The sequence below is a fragment of the Hibiscus syriacus genome, unplaced genomic scaffold (genome assembly GCF_006381635.1).
Source record: "Hibiscus syriacus cultivar Baekdansim isolate YM2019G1 unplaced genomic scaffold, ASM638163v2 tig00110503_pilon, whole genome shotgun sequence".
NCBI lineage: Eukaryota > Viridiplantae > Streptophyta > Magnoliopsida > Malvales > Malvaceae > Hibiscus > Hibiscus syriacus.
In genome coordinates this window covers 3,142,441-3,165,281 of record NW_024062764.1, presented here as the reverse complement: position 1 = coordinate 3,165,281, position 22,841 = coordinate 3,142,441, and the positions used below count along the sequence as shown (strand labels likewise).

Here is a 22,841-nt window from a genome sequence, read left to right as displayed (position 1 = left end):
AGGATGGTAAAGTAAGATCGTAAAAAAAAATCATTAACAAATGTTACTAAATATATTTAAACTGTGAAAGCAATCACCAGATATTTTAAAATTATAAAACATAATTTAGCACAAAGAAATATTGTAGTTCTTTACCCTATCAACTGCCAAGATAACAATTAACTTGCACCACTACAAGTTTAATAGTACAAATATTTGTAATTTCCTTATATTTTCATATTTGTCGTTGAATCCTTAAAGATTAACTAACAAATATAGTTTGATACTATGACCTTTATTACTAGTAATATCTAATGGAGGAAAAACTAAAGAAAACTTCAATCGGACATATTAAGTCTACCTATATACTTAAATACACATGTACAATTGCCTTCTAACACGAGAAATTTGAATTAAAAATTGACATCATTTGAAAGAACCAAACTCAATTTTGGATTTATAGCATCAAACTCAAATTTTGGATTTATAATTATTATACATGGCATGACATCCATGATTAAGTAAATAAAGTGCATTAGTCAAACAATTGTAAACATAATTATAGATTTAAAGAAATAGCCAACATGATAAAACATCAATCAAATATATCTAAAAGATGTAAAAAAAATTATTGAGTTATTAAAAAAAATTCTAAAGCTAATTCATGATTTCTACTATTATGCTACTTTTGTAGTCATGATAAGTAGTACTATAAAGGTGAGATTTTGTTTACACTAATTATCGAAAATAGTCATGATAAGTAGTACTATATGTTGGGAAATAAACCGAGTATGAGTAATTTCCCTATAACTAGATTAGTGAGAATGCGAAATAAAAGCATAAAAATAATACCCGAAATTAATACGGAGTTCAGCCAATTATGCCTACGTCTCCGGACTGCTGCAGATCTTTTACTAAGAGAGAAAATTTACAGGTGTTTACAAATCACTCACTACTCACAAGAAAGCTCTCTAGTATTGGGAGAAAGAAATGGTTTGGGATGATTTTGAAGCTAAATGAGCTAGGGTATTTATAGTTGAAGCTTAAGGACTAATCTTATAAATACGCTAAAGTACAATGACTCAAATTGGTAATTATCCCTTTCATTTTTTCAACAATAAGCCGCCCATTTATTGTTTTTCCAGCCGCCTCATGTGCATTTGTTTTCCACAAGCCGCCCATGTTTTATATTCAACAATCTCCCACTTAAAGACTAATTTTAATCTGTCTTCACACCTCGATCAATGCAGCAGTTTTTCAATTCTTGTTACTCTAGCATGCCAAATGAAGTTGAACACAACTTCAGTTTGTCCGTACTCATCGTCTTTGTCAACATGTCTGTCAGATTTTGAGCTCCACTAATCTTTTCAAGTTTCAAAATCCCATCTTCCAGAAGAGACCGGATAAAATGATATCGTAATTGTATGTGCTTAGTCCTGGAATGAAAAGACGGATTCTTTGCTAGATGGATAGCACTTTGACTATTGCAATACAAGACATTGTATTCTTGTTTCTTGCCTAACTCTTCGAAGAAACTTTGGAGCCAAACCATCTCCTTGATGGCTTCTGTAACAGCAACATATTCTGCTTCAGTTGTGGAGAGAGTAACTATCTTCTGCAGTTGAGAAACCCAACTCACTGCAGTACCTCCTAGAGTATAGACATACCCTGTAGTGCTCCTTCTGATGTCAACATTTCCGGCTAAGTCAACATCTACATAACCTGTCAGTATCGTATCTCCGCCTTTGAAACAAAGTGCTTTATTCATGGTACCCCGCAGATATCTAAGGATCCATTTGACTGCTTCCCAGTGTACCTTGCCCAGATTATTCATGTACCTTCTAACAGCTCCCACTGCATGAGCAATATCTGGTCTAGTACAAACCATGGCATACGTCAGACTTCCAATTGCTGAGGCATACGATACCTTCACCATGTGTGCACCGTTCTTCCTCCGTATTTGGTGACTCTTCTTTGGAGAGTCTAAAATGAACACCTAAAGGTGTACTTACTGGTTTATCATCTTGCATGTTGAACTTGGAGAGTATTCCGTTGATGTACTCAGCTTGTGATAACATCAAATTCCCCGACTTTATGTCTCTCTTAATCCTCATCCCAAGAATCTGCTTTGCAGCACCCAGATCCTTCATAGTAAACTGCTTCGACAATTTTTGCTTCAAGATTTTAATCTCATGCATGTATGAACCTGCAACGAGCATGTCATCAACGTACAATAATAAAATAATGAAGTTGTTGTCGAACCGCTTGATGTATCAACAATGATCTGCTTGGCATCTCGTAAAACCACTGCTACTCATGAAGCTATCGAACTTCTTGTGCCACTGTCTAGGAGCTTGTTTTAAACCATACAAGCTCTTATTCAACCTGCATACCAGGTTTTTCTTGCCTGCCTTTATGAAGCCGTCTGGCTACCTCATATAGATTTCTTCCTCCAAATCACCATGAAGGAAAGCTGTCTTTACATCTAATTTCTCAAGATGTAGACTCTCTACAGCTACAATTTTCAACATCAGTCTGATTATAGACAATTTCACGACTGGAGAGAAAATTTCATTGTAGTCAATACCTTCTTTTTGCTAAAAACCTTTGACAACCAATCTTTCTTTGTAGCGTTTGCTCCCATCGTGCTCTTCTTTGATCCTGTAAATCCACTTGTTGTGGAGCGCTTTCTTGCCTGATGGTAATTCAGCTAATTCTCACGTCTGATTTGACATAAGCGAGTCCATCTCATCTTTCATGAAAGACTCCCACTTGACTGAATCCTCCACCTGCATTGCTTCATCATAGAACTCTGGTTCACCATTGTCAATCAGCAACAAGTAGTGCAAAGAAGGCGAATAACGCTGGGTTACTTTAGGAATTATGGAGGGGCGTCTCAGTTCTGGTGTGCATGGTTCTTCTTGAACTGCTTCAGGACTGATCTGAACATCATTTCTAGATATCTTCTCGAACTCAGAAAATTTCTTTGTTTCAGCTTCGGTATTGGAGCTACTTGATTCTATGGTTGACCTGTCTTTGTACATCACATTTTCATTGAAAATGACATCTCTGCTTCTGATGATATTTCGATTTTGTAGTCCCAAAACCGATAACCGAACTCATCACTACCATAAACAACAAAGACACATTTGTTGGACTTAGCATCAAGTTTACTTCTTTAAGCAGAATTTATGTGTACATAAGAAATACAACCAAACACTTTTAAGTATGACAGTTTTATTTCTTTTTTGCTCCAAGCTTCCTCTGGTATTCCACCATCCAAAGGAACTGAGGGCCCATGGTTAATCAGGTAAGCTATAGTGTTGATAGCTTCAGCCCATAGCAATTTGGGCAATCTGACATGTATCCTCATGCTTTTGGCACGTTCATTCAGAGTTCTGTTCATGCGCTCTGCTACGTCATTCTGTTGCGGTGCCATGGGAACTGTTGTCTCTATCTTGATCCCATTATTTGAGGTTGATGGCTTCTCATACGTACTGGAGATAGCCTTCATAAGACCTGTCGTGGTCTTTTCCTTTGCTATGTTGAAAGCAACATTGTGGGATAACGTCAGTCAGATAACTCTAAGGGCTTGTCTGTCGAGAAGAGCCCAGTCTTCATTCTTCATGCCCTCTGGTTGCTTTCATCAGAGAGGTTGATATAGATTTTTCTGGTACAGAAAATCCTCAATCTGCATCCAAAAGCCAAAGTTCGCACCATCGAACTTCTCAATTTTCACCTTCCCTTCGTCTGCAACCATCGCTCCCACTCGAATCTGGCTTCTTTGGATCGTTTCTGACAATTCTTGCGAAACACCGTTTATTAAAACACCTCCGTCGACAAATTCGTATCGTCGACAAAATTTTTACTATTCACAAAATTCACTATTCATGTGAATAGTAATAAATAGTAACCTCGCAAAAAATTAACAAAATTCACAACCAAAAGCTCTAATACCAGTTGTTGAGAAATAAATGATTATTTCCCTATAACCAGATTAGTAAAAATACGAAATAAAAGCGAAAAAATAATACCCGAAATTGATAACGGAGTTCAGTCAATTATGCCTACATCTCCGAACTGCTGTAGATCTTTTACTAAAGGGATAAAATTTACAGGTGTTTACAAAAACACTTGAGAGAGAGCTAGAAAAAACTCTCTAGTATTAGGATAAAGAAATGGTTTGGGATGATCTTGAAGATTTTGAAGCTAAATGAGCTAGGGTATTTATAGTTGAAGCTTAAGGACTAATCTTATAAATACCTTAAAGTATAATGACTCAAATTGGTAATTATCCCTTTCATTTTTTTCAACAATTATCCGCCCATTTACTGTTTTTCCAGCCGCCCCATGTGCATTTGTTTTCCACCAGCCGCCCATGTTTTATATTCAACAGTACAAAGGTGAGCTTTTGTTTACACTAATTATCAAAAATAGTCATGATAAGTATTACTATAAAGGTAAGATTTTGTTTATGCTAATTATCGAAAATAGTCACGATAAGTAGTACTATAAAGGTGAGATTTTGTTTACGCTAATTATCGAAAATAGTCATGATAAGTAGTACTATAAATGTGAGATTTTGTTTACGCTAATTATCGAAAATAGACATGATAAGTAGTACTATAAAGGTGAGATTTTGTTTACGCTAATTATCGAAAATAGTCATGATAAGTAGTACTATAAAGGTGAGATTTTGTTTACGCTAATTATCGAAAATAGTCATGATAAGTAGTACTATAAAGGTGAGATTTTGTTTATGCTAATTATCGAAAATAGTCATGATAAGTATTACTATAAAGGTGAGATTTTGTTTACGCTAATTATCGAAAATAGTCATGATAAGTATTACTATAAAGGTGAGATTTTGTTTACGCTAATTATCAAAAATAGTCATGATAAGTATTACTATAAAGGTGAGATTTTGTTTACACTAATTATCGAAAATAGACGCAATGACACAGTTAGTTCACGACAAAGATTTGATATATAAGATTTAATGAAACATTAACATGTAATCAAATTAAAATCAATATCTATATAAAGAATAGAATACACTAACATATCAAAAGTAGTATGATATGGGATTGTGATGTATTGGTACTATTGGAAATTGAATCTTTTATCGTACAAGATCTCGAATAAAGAATCATAGATGATAAATCCGATTTTCAATGTAAATAAATTTTTGCTTCTGAGAAATTCATGATGAAAACGTGTTATGAAATAATCTAAATGAAGCAATAAGAAGAATATTAAGAAGAAAAGATAAAAGGAATAAAGTGAGAGAACTGTATCATTATATAGATTTGAGTTGTGCATAATGTTTTCTTTGAACTCCATATTTATATCCATATTTATAAGCATAAGGAGTAGATATCATATAGAACTCTAACTCTAATGGATATTCAAATCTTAATAATAAGTATATCAAAACCTTATATATAGAGATAAAAGATAGAGATGGAAATCTACATAAATAAATATTCATAATATATGATATTTTAATTTAATATTTAATATTTCTTTTATTAAAATTTTAATAAAAATAACTTACAACTTAATATGTTATTTATTATATACGTTATGCTATTATTTATTGTTATGATATTATTTATTATTAAAATATTATTTATTATTATAAATTAAACGTATATATCGAGTAAAAAATATTTGATATAAATAAATTATTATATATTACAAATTCAAAAAATAAATTCAAGAACAAAAACTTAAATTTAGTAATTATTTAGAAAGAAAATGTAATTGGATGACGAAAATATAACCGTGAGTAATTATTTAGAAAGAAAATGTAATTGGATGACGAAAATATAAACGTGAAGAATAAATAGTGAATAAATAATTTACTCATGATGATTTTTACAAGGTTAACTATTTGAGACAAACAAAATCAAATACTTTTTTGACCCGAAAAATACTTTAGAAACAATTCAGTATAAATAGCATAGATTATATACTTTAGGGCAATTGGTGCATTTAAGCCGAAAAAGAAAGCAAGAGAAATTAGTGGTCATAAAGAGCTACATATATTGAAGCAGTAACTTGTTACGCAAAGAAACATGAATGGAAGACAATCTTTAAAGACCCCCTCCCTTTTTATTCATCCACGACAAAATCCATGGCGGACAAAGCTCTACCACTCTTTTATTACTTGCTACTTAAGTTAGCTACAAGACTGGGACACGCATTACATCGGCTTTGGTTTTAAGCTTTGTCCCTCCTCTCGGACCTTGAAGAAGTGAAGAAATAGGTGTCTTGGCTGTTAAACTTGACCTTCCTAGCATCTTCTCTCGAGATCTGATACGACGCTGCCACGACTTCCTCAGGAAGTGCTCGGATGGCAGAGACTCGTCCGGCCATCGGGGTGTTGGTGGCCTCGGAGTTGGTGAAAAAGGAAACCCATTCGGCTCCTTCGCTGCTTGCTCGTTTCATGAAGGCGAAGTTTTGTGGCACCGTCAGTAGCTGCCCTTGCTCAACGTTATCGTCGAAGACGGTGTCGCCGTTCTGGTTCACCACCTGGATTCTGGCTCGGCCTTTTAACATGTAGAGTATCTTGTGGGCGTTGATGCACCATTGTGGAACGGTGCCTGCTCTCTGCTTACGGTAGATATAGTGTTAAATGTTATGTGATTCATTGTTTGATTGAATTTGAATGTGTGAAGAAAATTTTGTGGAGCTTACGTTGTAGAGAACGCCTCTTTCGGCGCTGAGGCCGAGTGCTTGGAGGATGGGGAGGTTATATCGGTTGAGAGTGGAAATACGACCGGCTTCAGGGTTGAAAATGTCGGCGCGTTCAGGGTCTGCGATGTTCTCCTTCATTCTCATGGCGCAGAATGTTTCCTCGAGGCCGTTGTCTCTTCCGCCGTGGTGGTGTTCACGGCGTCTTTCCTCTTCCCGGCGTTCTTCGCGCTCTTCCTCCTCCATTCTGGGTGGTGAAACCACGTCGAGTCTTTCCCTGAGTCTAATGATGCTGCCTTTGTTTCCTTTGACCTCTTGGAGTCTCCTAATGAGGCTGCTGTCGACGTTGAAAGCTTGAGCCAAGAACTCTCTGTCGAAGGCGCACAGAAGGTTGTTGCACGACGAGCTTTGCTTCTCGCGGCGGGGAGTCTCCCTCCGGCTCCGGCTCCGGCTGGGGTTGTCTTGTTCTTCATCTTCATCGTCTTCCTCTTCCATCTCCTCCCTCTCACTTCTACTTCCCTGCATCTGCTGTTGTGCAAATCTCCTTAGTCTCCTCTGTTCCTCTTCTGGGTTACCAGCCAGATGGAATCTCTACAACATTGTACAAATCCATCATCAAAAATGTTAAAAACCCGAAAGTTCCAGTTTTTTGCTGCCATGTTTATGAATGAATGAAAGAGAGAGTATATATATGTACTCTAGGATTCTGGTCTAGCTGATTAGCGCTATTGGCAGTGTGAAGGAGGTTGACAGTAACAAGGCGCTCATTGCCGTCATTGTAGAACCAATGCACGACCCCGGCCGGCAATGCGATGACGTCGCCCTGGCGGAACCGCCGGATCTTCTGGTGCTGGTCCTGGAACCTCCTAGGGCTTTGCTGCCCTTGCCCTTGCCCTTGCTGTGATTCCTGGAATGTTTCAGCACATCCAGGCATCACGGTGCCTTGAATACCCCTTCCTGTAAAGCATCATTTATAGCGACTAACATTAGTGACGGATTGTTTTAATTTCAGCGACGGTTTATAGGTTTTTAGTACCTTGGACAATGTAAACAAGCTGAGGAGCATTGGTGTAGGAAGGCAAGACAAGGCCATTAGGTTCAACGTTTTGCCTTAGAACAGAGACACCAGCACAACTGAGCTGCTGGCTGTTGGGGTTCCACCACTCGGTGGTGCCGGCTTCCGATCGAATTTGGGATGTGGGTTCGATGGAGTTGAGCCTATTGATTTGGCACTCATTTTGGGACTGGAACTGCTGCTCCGACCCGAGGTGAGCGAGGCAGCCATTGAAGAGCAAAAGGAGAGAAAGTGAAAGAGAGAACAAAGAAAGTTTATTAGCCATATCTATTGGTTTGTAAGTATTTTGTGATGAGGAGAGTAGGAGGAATGGGGTATTTATAGGAGAAGGAGGTCAGGGTTTTTTCGACATTCTTCAATTTGCATGGCTAGTTGACGCTAATGGCTTACACGTCACTACATCAGGTAGGGCAGGTGGCACAAAGTGTCACTGAAAACCTACAAAATCATCCCCTAAGAACAAACATCCAAAACAACCAAATGCCGCTATATGAGATCTGTTTTCATTTTTTTTAATGCACCAACCAAAGCAAAAAAGCTATACCATGGACGCGAAACTCGATACTGGTATAAGAAAACAAAAGTTATATGAATGTGGTTTAAAAATATATATAGAAAAGAGTTTGAAAATTTTCTAAGTTTTTTATATGAATAATACTGTCATAATATTAGTTTTATAGATTATATGCGTTGCATACGGGTGGAATATAGTCAGATTCAAGCGGATCTTTGTCTTGAATTTCATATAATTTGAATTTGAAGTTTATGAATTCAATATTTTTCTAACTTCGTTTTATTTATGCGGACTTCATCTATACGAACCTCTAGCCTTGCGAACTTTCAGACATGCATGTGAACCTTTAGATATACTGAGTATATCTCTCGAGTGACCACCAATGACTACGTATCAAGTACCTAGGTTTCTCACGAACACAATTTATGTACGATCATCACCGATTACATGTCGATACACATGGTTAGGTAGAAGGTATATAATTTTCTGGGTTCATGACTTGCTCGTATAACATCTGATGATGTTTATGATTGTTAAGCTAAACAAATTAGTATGGACAAAATTTTTATATCCATTTAATAAATCAAAAAACAGGAATAGATATATATTTGGTTCGTTTATGTTTACGATTAAACTCGTTTATTACCTTATTCATTTATGTACATATACAAGCTCGTTTAATGGCTCATTTAGAAGTTTTTTTTTTCTTTTTGCATTTTAAACATTAGTGAATGTAGAGACTAAATTAACACGTGATGAAATTTGAAATTTAAAGATAATATTTTATTCTTCTTGTGAATGTTATATATGATTTATTTAGTTGATTTTGTTTAGTTTATGAATATATAAAAAAACATGTTTGATGAACAAAAATATTAAAATTTTAAACGAATACAAATAAAACACGAATACCTTTAAAATAAATAAACGAATACAAACACAGTTTTCAAACTCGATTCATTTACACAACTGTTCAGGGGATGGATCTGAAAGTATAGGTGATGGTCACGTGAAACTGTTGGGTGGACGCGAGGAACCTACAAAGTGAAACGATCTGTCGTCGTCGTCGTTGTTTTGTTGTGGAAGGTTTTGCGACAAATGGGCCGTAGCATGTTACTCGCCTTGCCATCTGTTCTTAGCCATCTGTTCTTAGCTTTACACTTATTTGAATTTGATTTACATTTAAATGGAATTTGATTTTTAGGGTAAAATATACGATGATGTTTTATTGAGTTTTTTTATTAATAAAAGTTATAAAATAATTTTTATTTATAGGGTGTTGTTTTATTGAGTCATCCGATAATTGAAAGTTACAAAATAATTATTCGAATATTAATATGTTCTAAACTCATCTTTTTTTTTATTGAATCATCCAACAATTAAAAGTTTATTGCATTTCCGTTTGGGGTAAAAATACCCTTAGTCAATCTCTTTTATATTTCAAATTCATGTATGCAATATTATACTTTTATAATTCAAACAATTTGTTATTTCCCAAGAGATATAATATATGCAATTTGTTATTTCCCAAGATATATATATATATATTGTAAACATTATGTTATCGATATTTTTATTTCATTTATGGTTTGTATTTTCTTAACTAAAAAAAGAAAAATCTGAAAAAACTTTCGGATTAGGAAAGTTAGACAAGTTTGAAATCCACGCTAATCATGCATACGAAAATGACAAATAAAACAAATACAAAAATCATTGATAGATCCATAAGTAGTTTTTAGTGTGGACACACTAACAGAAAAAAATCGAATTTCAAATATTCTCAACCTATACTACACTTACATCTGTCATTGATAATAATTGAAGTAATACAAAAATATAATTTATTAATAAGGAATCAGATTATAATTCTCTGTGTATTATATGTTAATATTACAATATAAAAGATTTGAAGTTATATGATTGGAAGATAAAATATATTAAATTAATTTCAAAATATGATCAATTTGATATATTGTGTAAGTAATAAGGATTAAATGTTAGGTATTGGCTGTTTTGGAAGCTTTAAGGGGCTATGCTTTTGTTTGGTTTGGTTTAGTGATGTAATCTGTTAAGTACATGGTACCTATGTTTTTGGTAGAAGTTGTTTTGTTTTTTGTCCGATTGTACTGTGCTCTTTTCTTCTAAATAGGACTAGAGAGCTTTTGAATGAAGCTCACAATTTGGCTTAAGCACTCTTATGACTAATGAATAAAATCAATTTTACTGAGCAAAAAAAATAAGGATTAAATATGTAATTATACATTTTTTTTAATTGTCACTTCAGCACTTCCATTAATTGTTAATGATAAGTAGCTTGATTGAATGTATTTAAATAGTTTAGTGGCCTTATTGACAAAATTTTAAAAATTATGTTCATAAGAAAATAGATAATAGTAAAGTGGTTACTGTTATAGTTTATTAAAAAATATTGTGAAAAATAATATAATAAATATTTTATTTTAATTAATTTACTTTTAATTTTTTAACTAATTTATAATTATACATTGAGTTATTTAAAATTTAAATTTTTTATAAATTAAATTAATGGTGTTTCTATTAGGATACTTAGCGATGTTCGTAGAATTTTCCTTTTTAAAATTATAATTTTTCAATGATATTACTGCATATCAAGAGAAGCACTATTTCTAATAATGTCCTTACCCTTCCATTTTCCATGATATTGCTTACATATCAATATCATCAATATTTTACTATTTTTTGTAACAATATTTTATTATTTTTGTTTGACATTTGTAGTTCAATTAAATGATCATGGTACAAGTATGATTTGATGTACCTTGCCTAAATATTTTATTTTTTATAAATATTTTATTTTTTATACCATATAAATAACTTTTTTGAATTATTGTAAGAGAAAATAATCTCATTGACCAAAATGCCTTATAATATACGATTTTAACCAATTTTTTTGGATTTGCCAAAATGACCAACTAAATCGCAATGCGATCGATAATTCGCAACGCGATCTCCGATATCGTAAATTAGTTTCCAGATTCGCAACGCGAACTTCGACTATCGCAATGCGAACTTGGACTATCGCAATGTGAATATGTAAATCGCAATGCGAATATGTAAATCGCAATGCGAATATGTAAATCGCAATGCGAATATGTAAATCGCAATGCGATAGTCGACTATCGCAATGCGAATATGTAAATCGCAATGCGATAGTCGACTATCACAATGCGAATATGTAAATCGACTATCGCATTACGATTTACATATTCGCATTGCGATAGTCGACTATCGCATTGCGATTTACATATTCGCATTGCGATAGCGACTATCGCATTACGATTTACATATTCGCATTGCGATAGTCGACTATCGCATTGCGATTTACATATTCGCATTGCGATAGTCGACTATCGCATTGCGATTTACATATTCGCATTGCGATAGTCCAAGTTCGCGTTGCGAATCTGGAAACTGATTTGCGATACCGGAGATCGCGTTACGAATTATCGATCGCATTGCGATTTAGTTGGTCATTTTGGCAAATCCAAAAAAAGTTGGTTAAAATCGTATATTATAAGGCATTTTTTGTCAACGAGGTTATTTTCTCTTATTGTAATCGTAATAAATTGATTATTAGTAATTTTACATTTAATAGTTCAATTATAAAAATTCATACTTTATTATTTAATTTATTAATTTCTTATATTTTAGTCACCGCACTCTTAATGACTAACAAATAGATTGCAATAACTGTAACCCCCTCAGATCGATGCGGATAACCCGATCCGATCTGGAGTGTCACATTAGGGCCACCGGAGCGACCCACTGTAAAAATAGCGGAAAATTTAAAACTTTTATTAAAACATGTAACTTATAAAATGATTTATCAGTATACAGGAATAAAACAGATTTTCAGACTCAAATATTAAAACAAAATACAATTACATGCCCCCTAATCACTTGTACCGTACTCTGCAAACAACGCCGGAAAAACTCCCTTACTGATGTCGGTAGCTGCACTGGTACAATTCTTTTAACCTGTAATATTGAGTAATAGAGTGAGCTTCAGAAAGCTCAGTAATACAGAACTACCAGATGATGCTGAAGAACGTGCAGATACAGATAAACATACATTTCCTTATTGGTTCAGATATCTACAGATTTTTAGGCTGAGTGAGTTCATTGTATCGCATATAGTAACAGATAGATTCATTTTCAGATAGATAAAACATATATATATATATATATACCCCCATCCGTTTATATCATAATGTGTAGGTTCCCCATAAACCATACACCGAACGTATATGCCATTTAGACCCTGAGCACAAAGCGAGAGTCTGCAAATAATCTTCCTCCAACAATAACCCCCAGATAAAATTCTCCGTCGGTAAATGGAGATATTAAAAATCAAAACATAATTCAGATCAGATATCAGAAAAGAATCCAGGTTAGGAATCAGAACAGAATCCAGGTTAGGAATCAGAACAGATTTCATATCAGATGTCAAACCAGAATTCAAATCAGAAATCAGATAAAATATTCATATAAGTAGGGAACACACTAGAGTTTCCAGATATTTTAGAGATGTAGGATCCTATCGGCAGAAACAAATCTTCAGTTTACGATAGAATGCTGGAAATTAGAATAACTATAGAAGAGTTTGTTAACTGACAAAATCATCAGTTATTCATATATGCTATCATGATCATCTTATTCGGACATTTATCGGAAGCTATACGTAATCAGAAGGGTATTCAAAATCATCTACATATGAGTTACTTATGTTTTCATACATGACCAAAGTGATTTGAGCTGATAAGGAATAACGAAGATTCAGGACCTTTTTCAATCTATGTCGATTGATCAAATTATCGAACAACTCCAGATGAATAGCTCCATAACTAATACTTGTCAACTTGTCAAATTCATTAACCTTCCAGGGTATTTACTCTTTAATACCAATATTCTGTTCATAGATCATCTTCAGATCATCGCTGAATAGATCTTCCAATGGTATTTATTTCATTTCCAAGCTTCCACGATATCATGAATACTGGCGTGCTGATTTGTAGTTCATGTCCATAAGGACAGTACATCTTATAAACTCATCAGAATCTCCAGACTTATCCAATTCACTTACTTAGCTTATTTAGCAATCAAGTACATTCCAGTTACTTCTGGGTTTTCCAGAGTAATTCAGATGTTTGTGAATTTCGGATACATATTGTACTTTCGTTCAGTCAATTAGGTATTCGTGGTTGATTTGTCGAACAAATATCCAATTCTTAGTGTTGAATGTGATCTAGAGTTGAGCTGAGCTGAATACTTCCAAAATTATCATCAAGCCAAACTTGAGTAGACAAACACGCATTCAAGTCATATTTATGCCGTTCAGGTACTGACATATCATTAAGGTTGATCAACTCACTTAAGTTGTGTTCCATAACTTTTAAAGGTAGTCCAATAACTATGCTTATTTGGATTCCTTAATTAATACAAGATATTTACTTAATATTGGATATAAGGGTATTTTGGTCATTTTGGTGTTCAGTTGTATCCCAATCATTACAAAGCTTGAGGGTATCCCATCATTCCTGCTTGGTGATATTTTTGGGTCATTTCCATTACAGGGTATTCTGGTCATTTTATAGATCCAATGTATTACAATCATTTTCTTTCGTCTGATCTTATTATTGAATTCAAACTTATCATTTATTTCAGTCCATTCGAACAATTCTGACAAAAGAACATCCCCGATAATTTGTTCTTCAGGTATTTACCCATAACTCGGATATTTTCGGGTCAAGTACATTCTCAGATTTTTACCAATGGAATATCAAGAATTTTTCTTCACTAAGTTAGGATCTTAAAATCAAATATGTACTTAATTGAGTTAAATATGAATCCTCAAAGTACTTTCTCATTCATGGTCAACTCAGACTATTTAACCTCTCAAGGGCATTTTTGTAATTTCTTAACCAAATTATTTTGATATTAGTTCTTAACGAAAATAATTATAATTTAAAGATCCTATGGTTAATTTCTTTTTAGAACATTCTCAAATCTTGAAATGATTCCTTAACATACTTCTAGTATCGTGCATAAACCCTCTTGGGGTTAAAAATCGATTATCCGAATTTCTTAAGCAACTACCATCTATGCACATATGTTTTATCATATCAATATCCTTTCAGAGTTATAAATCAACTTCGAGGGACAATTCTGACAATTACAACTTAAGGTATTTTCGTAATTTTATCCTACCGAGTATTCTCATATTCTCATCCAAGTACCTTTAACTTTGACCTTTGATGAATAAATTATAAGATAGATCCAGGTTGATTTCTTTATTACCAAACACAGAACTTGAAATTTAATTCTAACAATCCCTCAATTTCTTATAAAAGTTCTCTGAACCATAATCAGTTACCAAATTTCTACTGTATTCAGATCGAGTGTAGAAATTCATTAACTACCCAAATGAGACCAATATTATCTTATTCATGCATTTACCAATATTCACATGTTTCATAAAGCATAAAGAGGTAGTAAAAAATTATCTCGATTTCTGTGCCATACTGATCGACCATATAAATTCCATTCGAATGTCTTTGATCTTGAAATCATCTTCTAATTTTCTCGTTCGGATTCAGGACGTCGAAAGCATAAAATATGACTTTCTGAAAAATTTGTAATTTCTGGTCAAAGTTAAAGTCAACGGGTTTGACTGGAAATTTTGAGGCCTTTGGGTCCGAATTTCGAAAAACGGACTACGTAATTGGATTTGGAACGTCGAAAAATATCAGGATAGGTATACTCGGTCAAAGTCAAAGGTCGTTTAATGCCCGGTCAACGTCGGTCAAAGTTTCGGTCAACGCCAGTCAATGGTCAACGCAAGTCAACAGTCAAAGTCGACCATTTTACACAAATATCACCCTAACAGAAATTAATTACAAAATCAGCCACCTTCTGTAAATATTTACAAAACTAACACCCGAATTTAACACAAATAACACCCAAACAGAAATTAATTACAACCAGACAATGCCTACTCTCGGGGGTGGCGCGTGGGGCGCATGAACATTAACATGGTGTCGGAAAATTCTCGGAAAAATTCCTAAAAATTATTTTAAAGCATTTTGAGACACTTACCAAGCCCGGTTCACAATTTTGAACGGCGAAGAGCTCGATTACGAAACGTCGGAAACTTTGACGGTCTTACCCCTCTACGCGCCGGCGACGACGGAGAAACGAAGAACACTGGTGGACTCGAAACGATGCAAGGAACATGATGGTGTGGGAGGTGTCGTAAAAGGATGACCAAATCGTCGTGAATCGACAAAAAACCAACTAAAATCGAGTTATTACCGATGATACTTCCGACTGAAATTAACGACGAACGGCGACGATTCACTACGAAAGGTTTGAGGGGTTTTGTTCCTCAGTCGACAAAGAACACGATGGTGGTTTAGGTTCGTCGATCGGAGGTCAGACGGCGAGTAGATCGGAGTTGAAAGGAGAGTTGTAGGAGAGGAAAAACTGGGAAGAAATCTGGAAAATCATACGGGGAGGGAATTTATAATTCAACTCATAATAAAAATGGGTAAACCATGAGTTTAGTCACTGAGCTTCCTGTACTTCTTAAAATGGTATGCCAACTTTACGATTTTACAATTTAATCCCCAATTTCTTCCAAAAATACCAATTAAATTCACCAGTTTATAATTTCTTAAATTTAGCCCCTAAATTGGGGTGTTACAATAACAAATTAACTTATCTTAGTGGTTAAAGGAATCATTGTTATTTTTAAATGTCTGAAGTTCAAGAACCATCGATTGTAAGAATGATTTGGTGTTCATTGTTAAATGGTTGAGAGTATTTAGAACATATGCTACTTTGTAACGACCTTAGCTTAAATTGATATCATAAAAAATTTAATATTTATATATTTTATTAATGTAATCTTTATCTACATTGTTTGTTTTTAATAAGTGACTGTTCTGAAACCAAACAAATAATTATGTGTTCATTTTACTAAAATTTAAAATATGATGGTCATATCGACACCAATATCATAATTAAGTGATTATTTTAGTTGTTTACTATAAAAATTAATTTTAACATTCTATATATGATATCAATTTAATCCAAATTCTGAAAAAGTAAATATTATTTTCTATAATATCCGTTTACAAATTCAACCAAAATAACAATAACATCTCAAAATCAGTTATAAGTAGGACGTTTCCGATGGGACTCGAACCATAATCTACCGCTAAGGAGGCGGGCACCATATCCATTAGACCACGTAAATACTTTGATTTTAAAAGAGTACATTAATTTACTTAATATCTATTATAATATTTTATGACAATTTATGATTATAGGAAGACTGTCACAACTCTTCACGGGATATTTTTTTTTCTGCCAATAAGGCCGTCCTCAAATCCAGAGCAACACATCTCAAAGTAACAAAGAATCCATGTTGAGTCCGCCATTGGAGACGAACATATGATTTTATGTTATAATGAATAAATTTAAATTTTTAAAATTTCAAGAGATGAATCTGAATTGATGATTCTAAAGGGAAATAGATTTTTAATAAAAAAATACTGATTTTTTAAAAATATAAGATAATTTTTAATTTTCAGGGGTACGACTGTCTCTACCTGCCCTTCTTAGTCTAGGTGTGGTAATCGGGTGGGGAAAAACCAAAAACCGTGAGGATCTGAACTGACGGGGAGGGAAATAACCAAAATCTTCACCCACGAGGATGGGAATGGGGATGGGGGAAGTTTTATCCCCGAAGCTCAAATGGGGATGAGGATGGCGATGGGGATTGGTATATCTGAACCGTGGGGATAATCGAACCGTACCCGTGTGAATAACCGTGGGGATCCCCGAAAAATATCTGAAGGAATCCCTAATAATTTACAAAATTTTAAAAATATATTTAAAATCATTTACATATATACCCTTAATATATATTTTAATAAAAACAACTATAGATAATAAGATTGTGAGATTACGTGTTGCTACTGTTACATCTCAAATGAACTAAAATTGAAGTTTAGATCTTTTCTCATTTAATATACATTGATTTGTTGAGATTAAAAATGGTTAAGATTGTACATATATATTGAGTGTTAGATGAACATTGACGTTTGAAACTTTCATATTATAGATAGAGAGCAATTTGAGATAATTTGATATATCTTACAAGTTTTAGGTGTTGCATTGATTTAAAAAATGTTTGTTTGTTTTTTGAGATGGGGATTAACCGAAACTCGCAGAGATTCGTAAGGGATGCGTATGAGTAAAAAAAATCCTTAAAACATATAATAAGGACTCCCAAAATCGTACCCGCAAATTTTGGGAACGGATTGGATAATACAAAAATATCCTCGTTCCGCCCCGTTGCCACTCCAACCTCGGTCCATCCTTGTCCCCCATGATACAAGCCGAAGAGGGGCCAAAATTGTTATTTTAAATGTTAAAGCGGTTTGTTAAGACTATAACATATGGAAGCTTACTTTGCTTATTCGGATAAAATCCAAATATTTGAAAATTTTTCATTTTTATTTTAGGAAACACTTCCATTTCCATTTGTCTCTTTTAATAACTTTCCGATAAATTAATGGTTTGCATGAAAATCTTTAAATGCGATTTCTCGACGATCTGATCATGGAATTTCGAAATTCAAAGGCCTATTAAAATGGCCTTGACGAATTCTATCCATTTTTGTAACCATAGTTCTAAACCAAGAAGATGAAAGAATTTAGACAAAAAATGCCCTCAGCCAAAATTTGTCCATAATGTCAATTTTTTAAAAGATTAGAGGTTAATAGTTTTTTATTTTCTTACTTGGAGGCCTAAAGAAGATGAAAATCCATTGAAAACCTAATTCAAAAGAAGGTCTTGACGCTGTACAGTTTAAATGAGACCAAAAGAAGATGAAAATCCATTGAAAACTCAGTCCAAAAGAAGACTTTGATGGTATACAATTTAAATGAGACTAAAAAAATATCAAAATGGAGTAAACTGAGATGAAAACGTCGCACTCGTCTCTACATATCGAATTTATCGATTAATAAGTTAAATTTCGATGATTATACTAAAAAAGAATTTTGGATCAACCTAGAAACTTCATCGAGCAAGAAAAAACCTAACCTATCTATACTACGTTATTTAGATAGAAAATATTTCCTAACATATCAAGATTAGTTATTTATTTATTTATAACTTACCAAGATTATTTATTTATTTATCATTATAGATTACATTATATATAGATTATTTGACATTCTTCATCATTGTTTGATTTCAAGTTCTAGTTCAACCAATTAATTCAGTTCGAGTGATAACGGATTTATTACCCAAACATTTTGCACATTCCCTTTGCATTGAAAATGAGTAGTCATGAAACACCCACCGCTCCGATTCCGTCCGCTCAATTCCTCAACATTCTTTCCCTAAAACCTTTTTTTTAAATGCTCATTTCCCTAACATTCCTACTAAAGTGTCGTTTTATAGAATCGTTCAATGATAGCCAACTTACCCCAATTTCCGGGGGAAGAGAATGGAAACTGTGAGGAATTTATAATAATAGAGGTAAACTAAAACAAATATTCATATCACTTCATTATGATTTGATAACAAACATGTCATTTTTCTAAAATCTACAAATAATTTATTTATTTAAAATATTATTACAAACATGACACTCAAACGTCTAATGTGATAGATATAATAGTACTTTTAGTCTTTAAAATTTGTATATTATATCGTATTTATCCTAATTCAAAACAATTCAATAAGTTTAACTCTTTGTGTGTAAACATTTTATTTATTTAGTTTTTTTAACATTATTTAACCATGTAAGTTCATTAAATCAAAACATATCATTAAACAGCAACAAAATATTGTTGAAGTGTTATTATAATAAGAAAATAACATGAGAGTAATATAGCATTTCAATAACAAGCAATTTAGGAAATTTGAGTATTCCCTAGAGTTGGTAATACATTGCTAGTGAGTACCAACTCGATTGGTAAAAAAATTTCAAGAACTTGTCATATATAACCACGTAAATGTTATAATCTCCAGTAGCCCTCGCTTAGCTATTGGCGTTATTATAATGTGCAAAACCCAATTTAACCATTAAAAAGAAGTAAAAAGTAAATTTAATAAATTTACAAAATGATAAAAGTAAAAAGTAAAAAAAAAATTGGCAAAAAGATCATAAAGGTTTATGTATTTTTCTAAAAAATTCATTGTAATTCTTAAACTCAAAAAATAAATTCAATGTGACTTTTTTGCTAACGCTTTTTGTCATTAACTGTTACAATATTGGTGTGTCAGTTCACTGTATTGATGTGATAGTCCATATATCATGTTAGAGTTATTAATTTAACTCATCCGTCATGTCATCCACCAAATTAATCTATCGTCCTAGACTATCATATCAGAACTGTGACCTGTCACGTTAGTATTATGAACTGTTATGTCAGTATCGTGAACTATCACGTCTACACTTTAAGGATCAACAATTAAAAAATATTAATCATAGAGTCATATTAAATTTATTTATTTTCTAAATCGAATGACAAAAATATAATACTAAATTGATATTAATTTTTTCTTTTTATAAAAGTACATATACTTATAATGTTTAAAAAAAAAACCCAAAATGTGACATTGGGACCTAAACTGAGGCTGACCTAGCCATGCTGATTGCTGACCATGCACCCCAGGCCAGCCTCGCCTTTGGTTCATCCCTTCCCAAGACAAATCACCAAAATGGAAGAGCGTAGAACAGGTCTTCAGCTGCTGACCTAATCCATTTTCATCAAGGGCTCGTCTGGCACCCTACCACGCCTGCTTAGCTAGCCCTCTGCTGCCCCTTTCATCGTACAAGTCCTCTCCTCTTAACAGCCGAAGCAATCAAGCGAGAAGAGGTGCAATATCTGAGAGTAGAGATTCACAAGATGTGCTCTGGAAAATGATTTCAAGGGATGAAGTGAACAATATACTTGAAACTGCATGATGTTGAAAGCTCTTATATGTTGTTAGCACTTTATAAAACAATCTATGTTATAATGTATTTACATTGTATCTATTTTCTCTTCTCTTAGGGTTTAAAAGGAAAAAAAAGACCATCAGTGATGATTTGCAGATAAACAAACTGCTCTCTTAGGGATTCTGGTTGCTTTTATTTCCTCAATGCTTCAAGTATAAAAGCAGAATTTTAGTCATATAGTCATGGTTTTGCTTTATTCCTTTGATGGTTTCACACCATCAAGTCTCACTCCCCTCGCATCACCGAGTTTTCTACTCACTCTGTCGTCATCGTCGGTTCTTTTGGAAGCGTAGATGGACACTTAGTAATTTATAACTCGCACTTTTTATTGATACGAAGCAAAACATGTTACAACGACACTACCTCAATATTACAATACTAGCTGCGGCTAGTTTACAAAATCACCAATATTTTAAGCTTTGCTAAGCTCTCTCAATTCTCTCTATTTTTTCTCTCGTATATTTTTCTTTCACTCACTCTTATGTATTACACGCACTACTCACTCATAAACCAAAAACTAAACACAGACATATATATATATATACTAGTAAACCGACTTTGAAAATTTTAGAAGCTTCTCAATTTCTCCATTATTGCCGCCTTATTGCTTGTCTTGATTTGCTTTCATTAAAAAAATATTTGCCGACATACTAGTGCATTGCCACGTTGACACTTCTACACAATTCTAAATTGAGTTTGACTTCCATCACTCCCCCTCAAACTCAACTTTCCATTCCGAACTTTTCTTTGAGTCAGTTGAATATATCTGCTCTCAATGGTTTTTGTGAAAATATCTGCTAGTTGATCTTCAGTTCTGCAGTAAATTAACTTCACATTTTTGTTCTTCACCTGCTCTCGTATAAAGTGATATTTTGTATCAATATGCTTGCTTCGGCTATGAGAGACTGGATTCTTGGCAAGGGAAATTGTAGACTTGTTGTCGACATAGATTGTAATTGGTTCTTCTTGTGCCAAATTTAGCTTGTTCAAAATATTCTTTAACCACATTGCTTGGCAAGTGCACGCTGCTACGACTATGTATTCTTCTTCACATGTTGAAAGAGCTACCGTTTGTTGTTTATTTGATGACCATGAAAATGTTGCAGAGCCGATATGAAATAGATATCCAGTTGTGATTTTCCGATCGTCTAAGTCTCCCCCATAATCACTATCACAATAACCAACCAGCTTCGAATTTTCTGAACGCGTGTAGAATAAGTCATGACCTGTTGTACCTTTGACATATCTGAGGATTCTTTTTGATGCAATTCAATGATCTTGTTTCGGATTCTCCATGAATTTGTTTACCAATCCCACAACGTATATTATGTCTGGTTGTGTGATAGTTAGATATCTTAGACTTCCAACGATGCTTTTAAACAACGTCGGATTCACTTGCTCTCTTGTTAAATTCATACTTAATTTGATTCCTGGTTCTGCTGGAGTAGCTACCGGCTTTCAATCTTCCATTCTGAATTTTCTTGAAATTTCTTCTGCATACTTCTTTTGTGATATAAATATTCCTTCTTGCATTTGCTTTACTTCAACTTCAAGGAAGTATGACATTTCTCCAATATTTGTCTTTTCAAATTCTTTAGTCATAGTTTTCTTAAAATCATTGAACATACCTGGATTATTTCCTGAATCATGTCGTCCACATATAAGCACACGATCATGATATCACCGTCTTCATTTTTCTTTGTGTATAAAGCATGCTCGTATGGACTCTTCATGAACCCAATTCTCTGGAAATATTCATCAATCCTCGTGTTCCATTCTCTCGGGGCTTGCTTCAGACCATATAGAGCTTTCTTCAATCGATAAACTTTGTCTTCATGTCCCTTTTTAATGTATCCAGGTGGTTGCTGAATATAAACTTCTTCTTCTAGGTAGCCATTTAGAAATGCCGACTTCACATCCATCTAATAAATTTTCCATCCTTTTTGTGTTGGGACTGCTGTGATAAGTCTGATGGTCTCGATCCTTACTATTGGAGAAAATACTTCATCATAGTTTATTCCTTGTCTTTGCTTATAGCCTTTGACAACTAGCCTCGCTTTGTGTTTCTCAACCTTTCCTTCTTTATTGGTCTTTGTCTTGTAAACCCATTTTACTCCAATTGGGTTATGACCTTCTGGTTGTCTTATTAGCTCCCATGTATCATTTCTTTTTATTGAAACAATTTCTTCATTCCTCCATTTGTCATCTTCAACCGCTTCTTCGCATGTTATTGGATCACTGTTCACAAGTAAGTAGAATAGTAAACCATTATTTAGTTCATAATCGTTGTACCTTTCTGACATTCTTCTCTCTCTTATAGATCTTCGAAGTTTTGTGGGAGGTGCTTCAGGATCTTCTATTATGTTGTTGGCATCGCTGCTGCTGCTTGACGATGATGGTACATTTTGTTGAGGACCTTGATCATCAGTTTGTTCATCTTGATTGATAAGATCATCATCTTTAAAAAGTAGTCCTTCAATTTTCTTTTCCTCTTTGCTCCACCTACAATAGTC

At 33.8% G+C, this 22,841-nt stretch overlaps 1 protein-coding gene across 1 annotated transcript; it reads right to left on the bottom strand.

Moving 5' to 3' along the window:
- Window positions 1-6,098: 6,098 nt before the first annotated feature.
- On the bottom strand, window positions 6,099-8,018 carry LOC120129613 (legumin A-like). The gene is made up of 4 exons (XM_039147080.1): window positions 7,715-8,018; window positions 7,376-7,635; window positions 6,682-7,269; window positions 6,099-6,594 (listed from the first exon to the last, which is right to left on the bottom strand). Exons 1-4 carry the CDS (start codon window positions 8,016-8,018, stop codon window positions 6,205-6,207), a joined length of 1,542 nt encoding a protein of 513 aa, XP_039003011.1. The 3' UTR covers window positions 6,099-6,204.
- Between the last annotated feature and the right edge of the window lie 14,823 nt (window positions 8,019-22,841).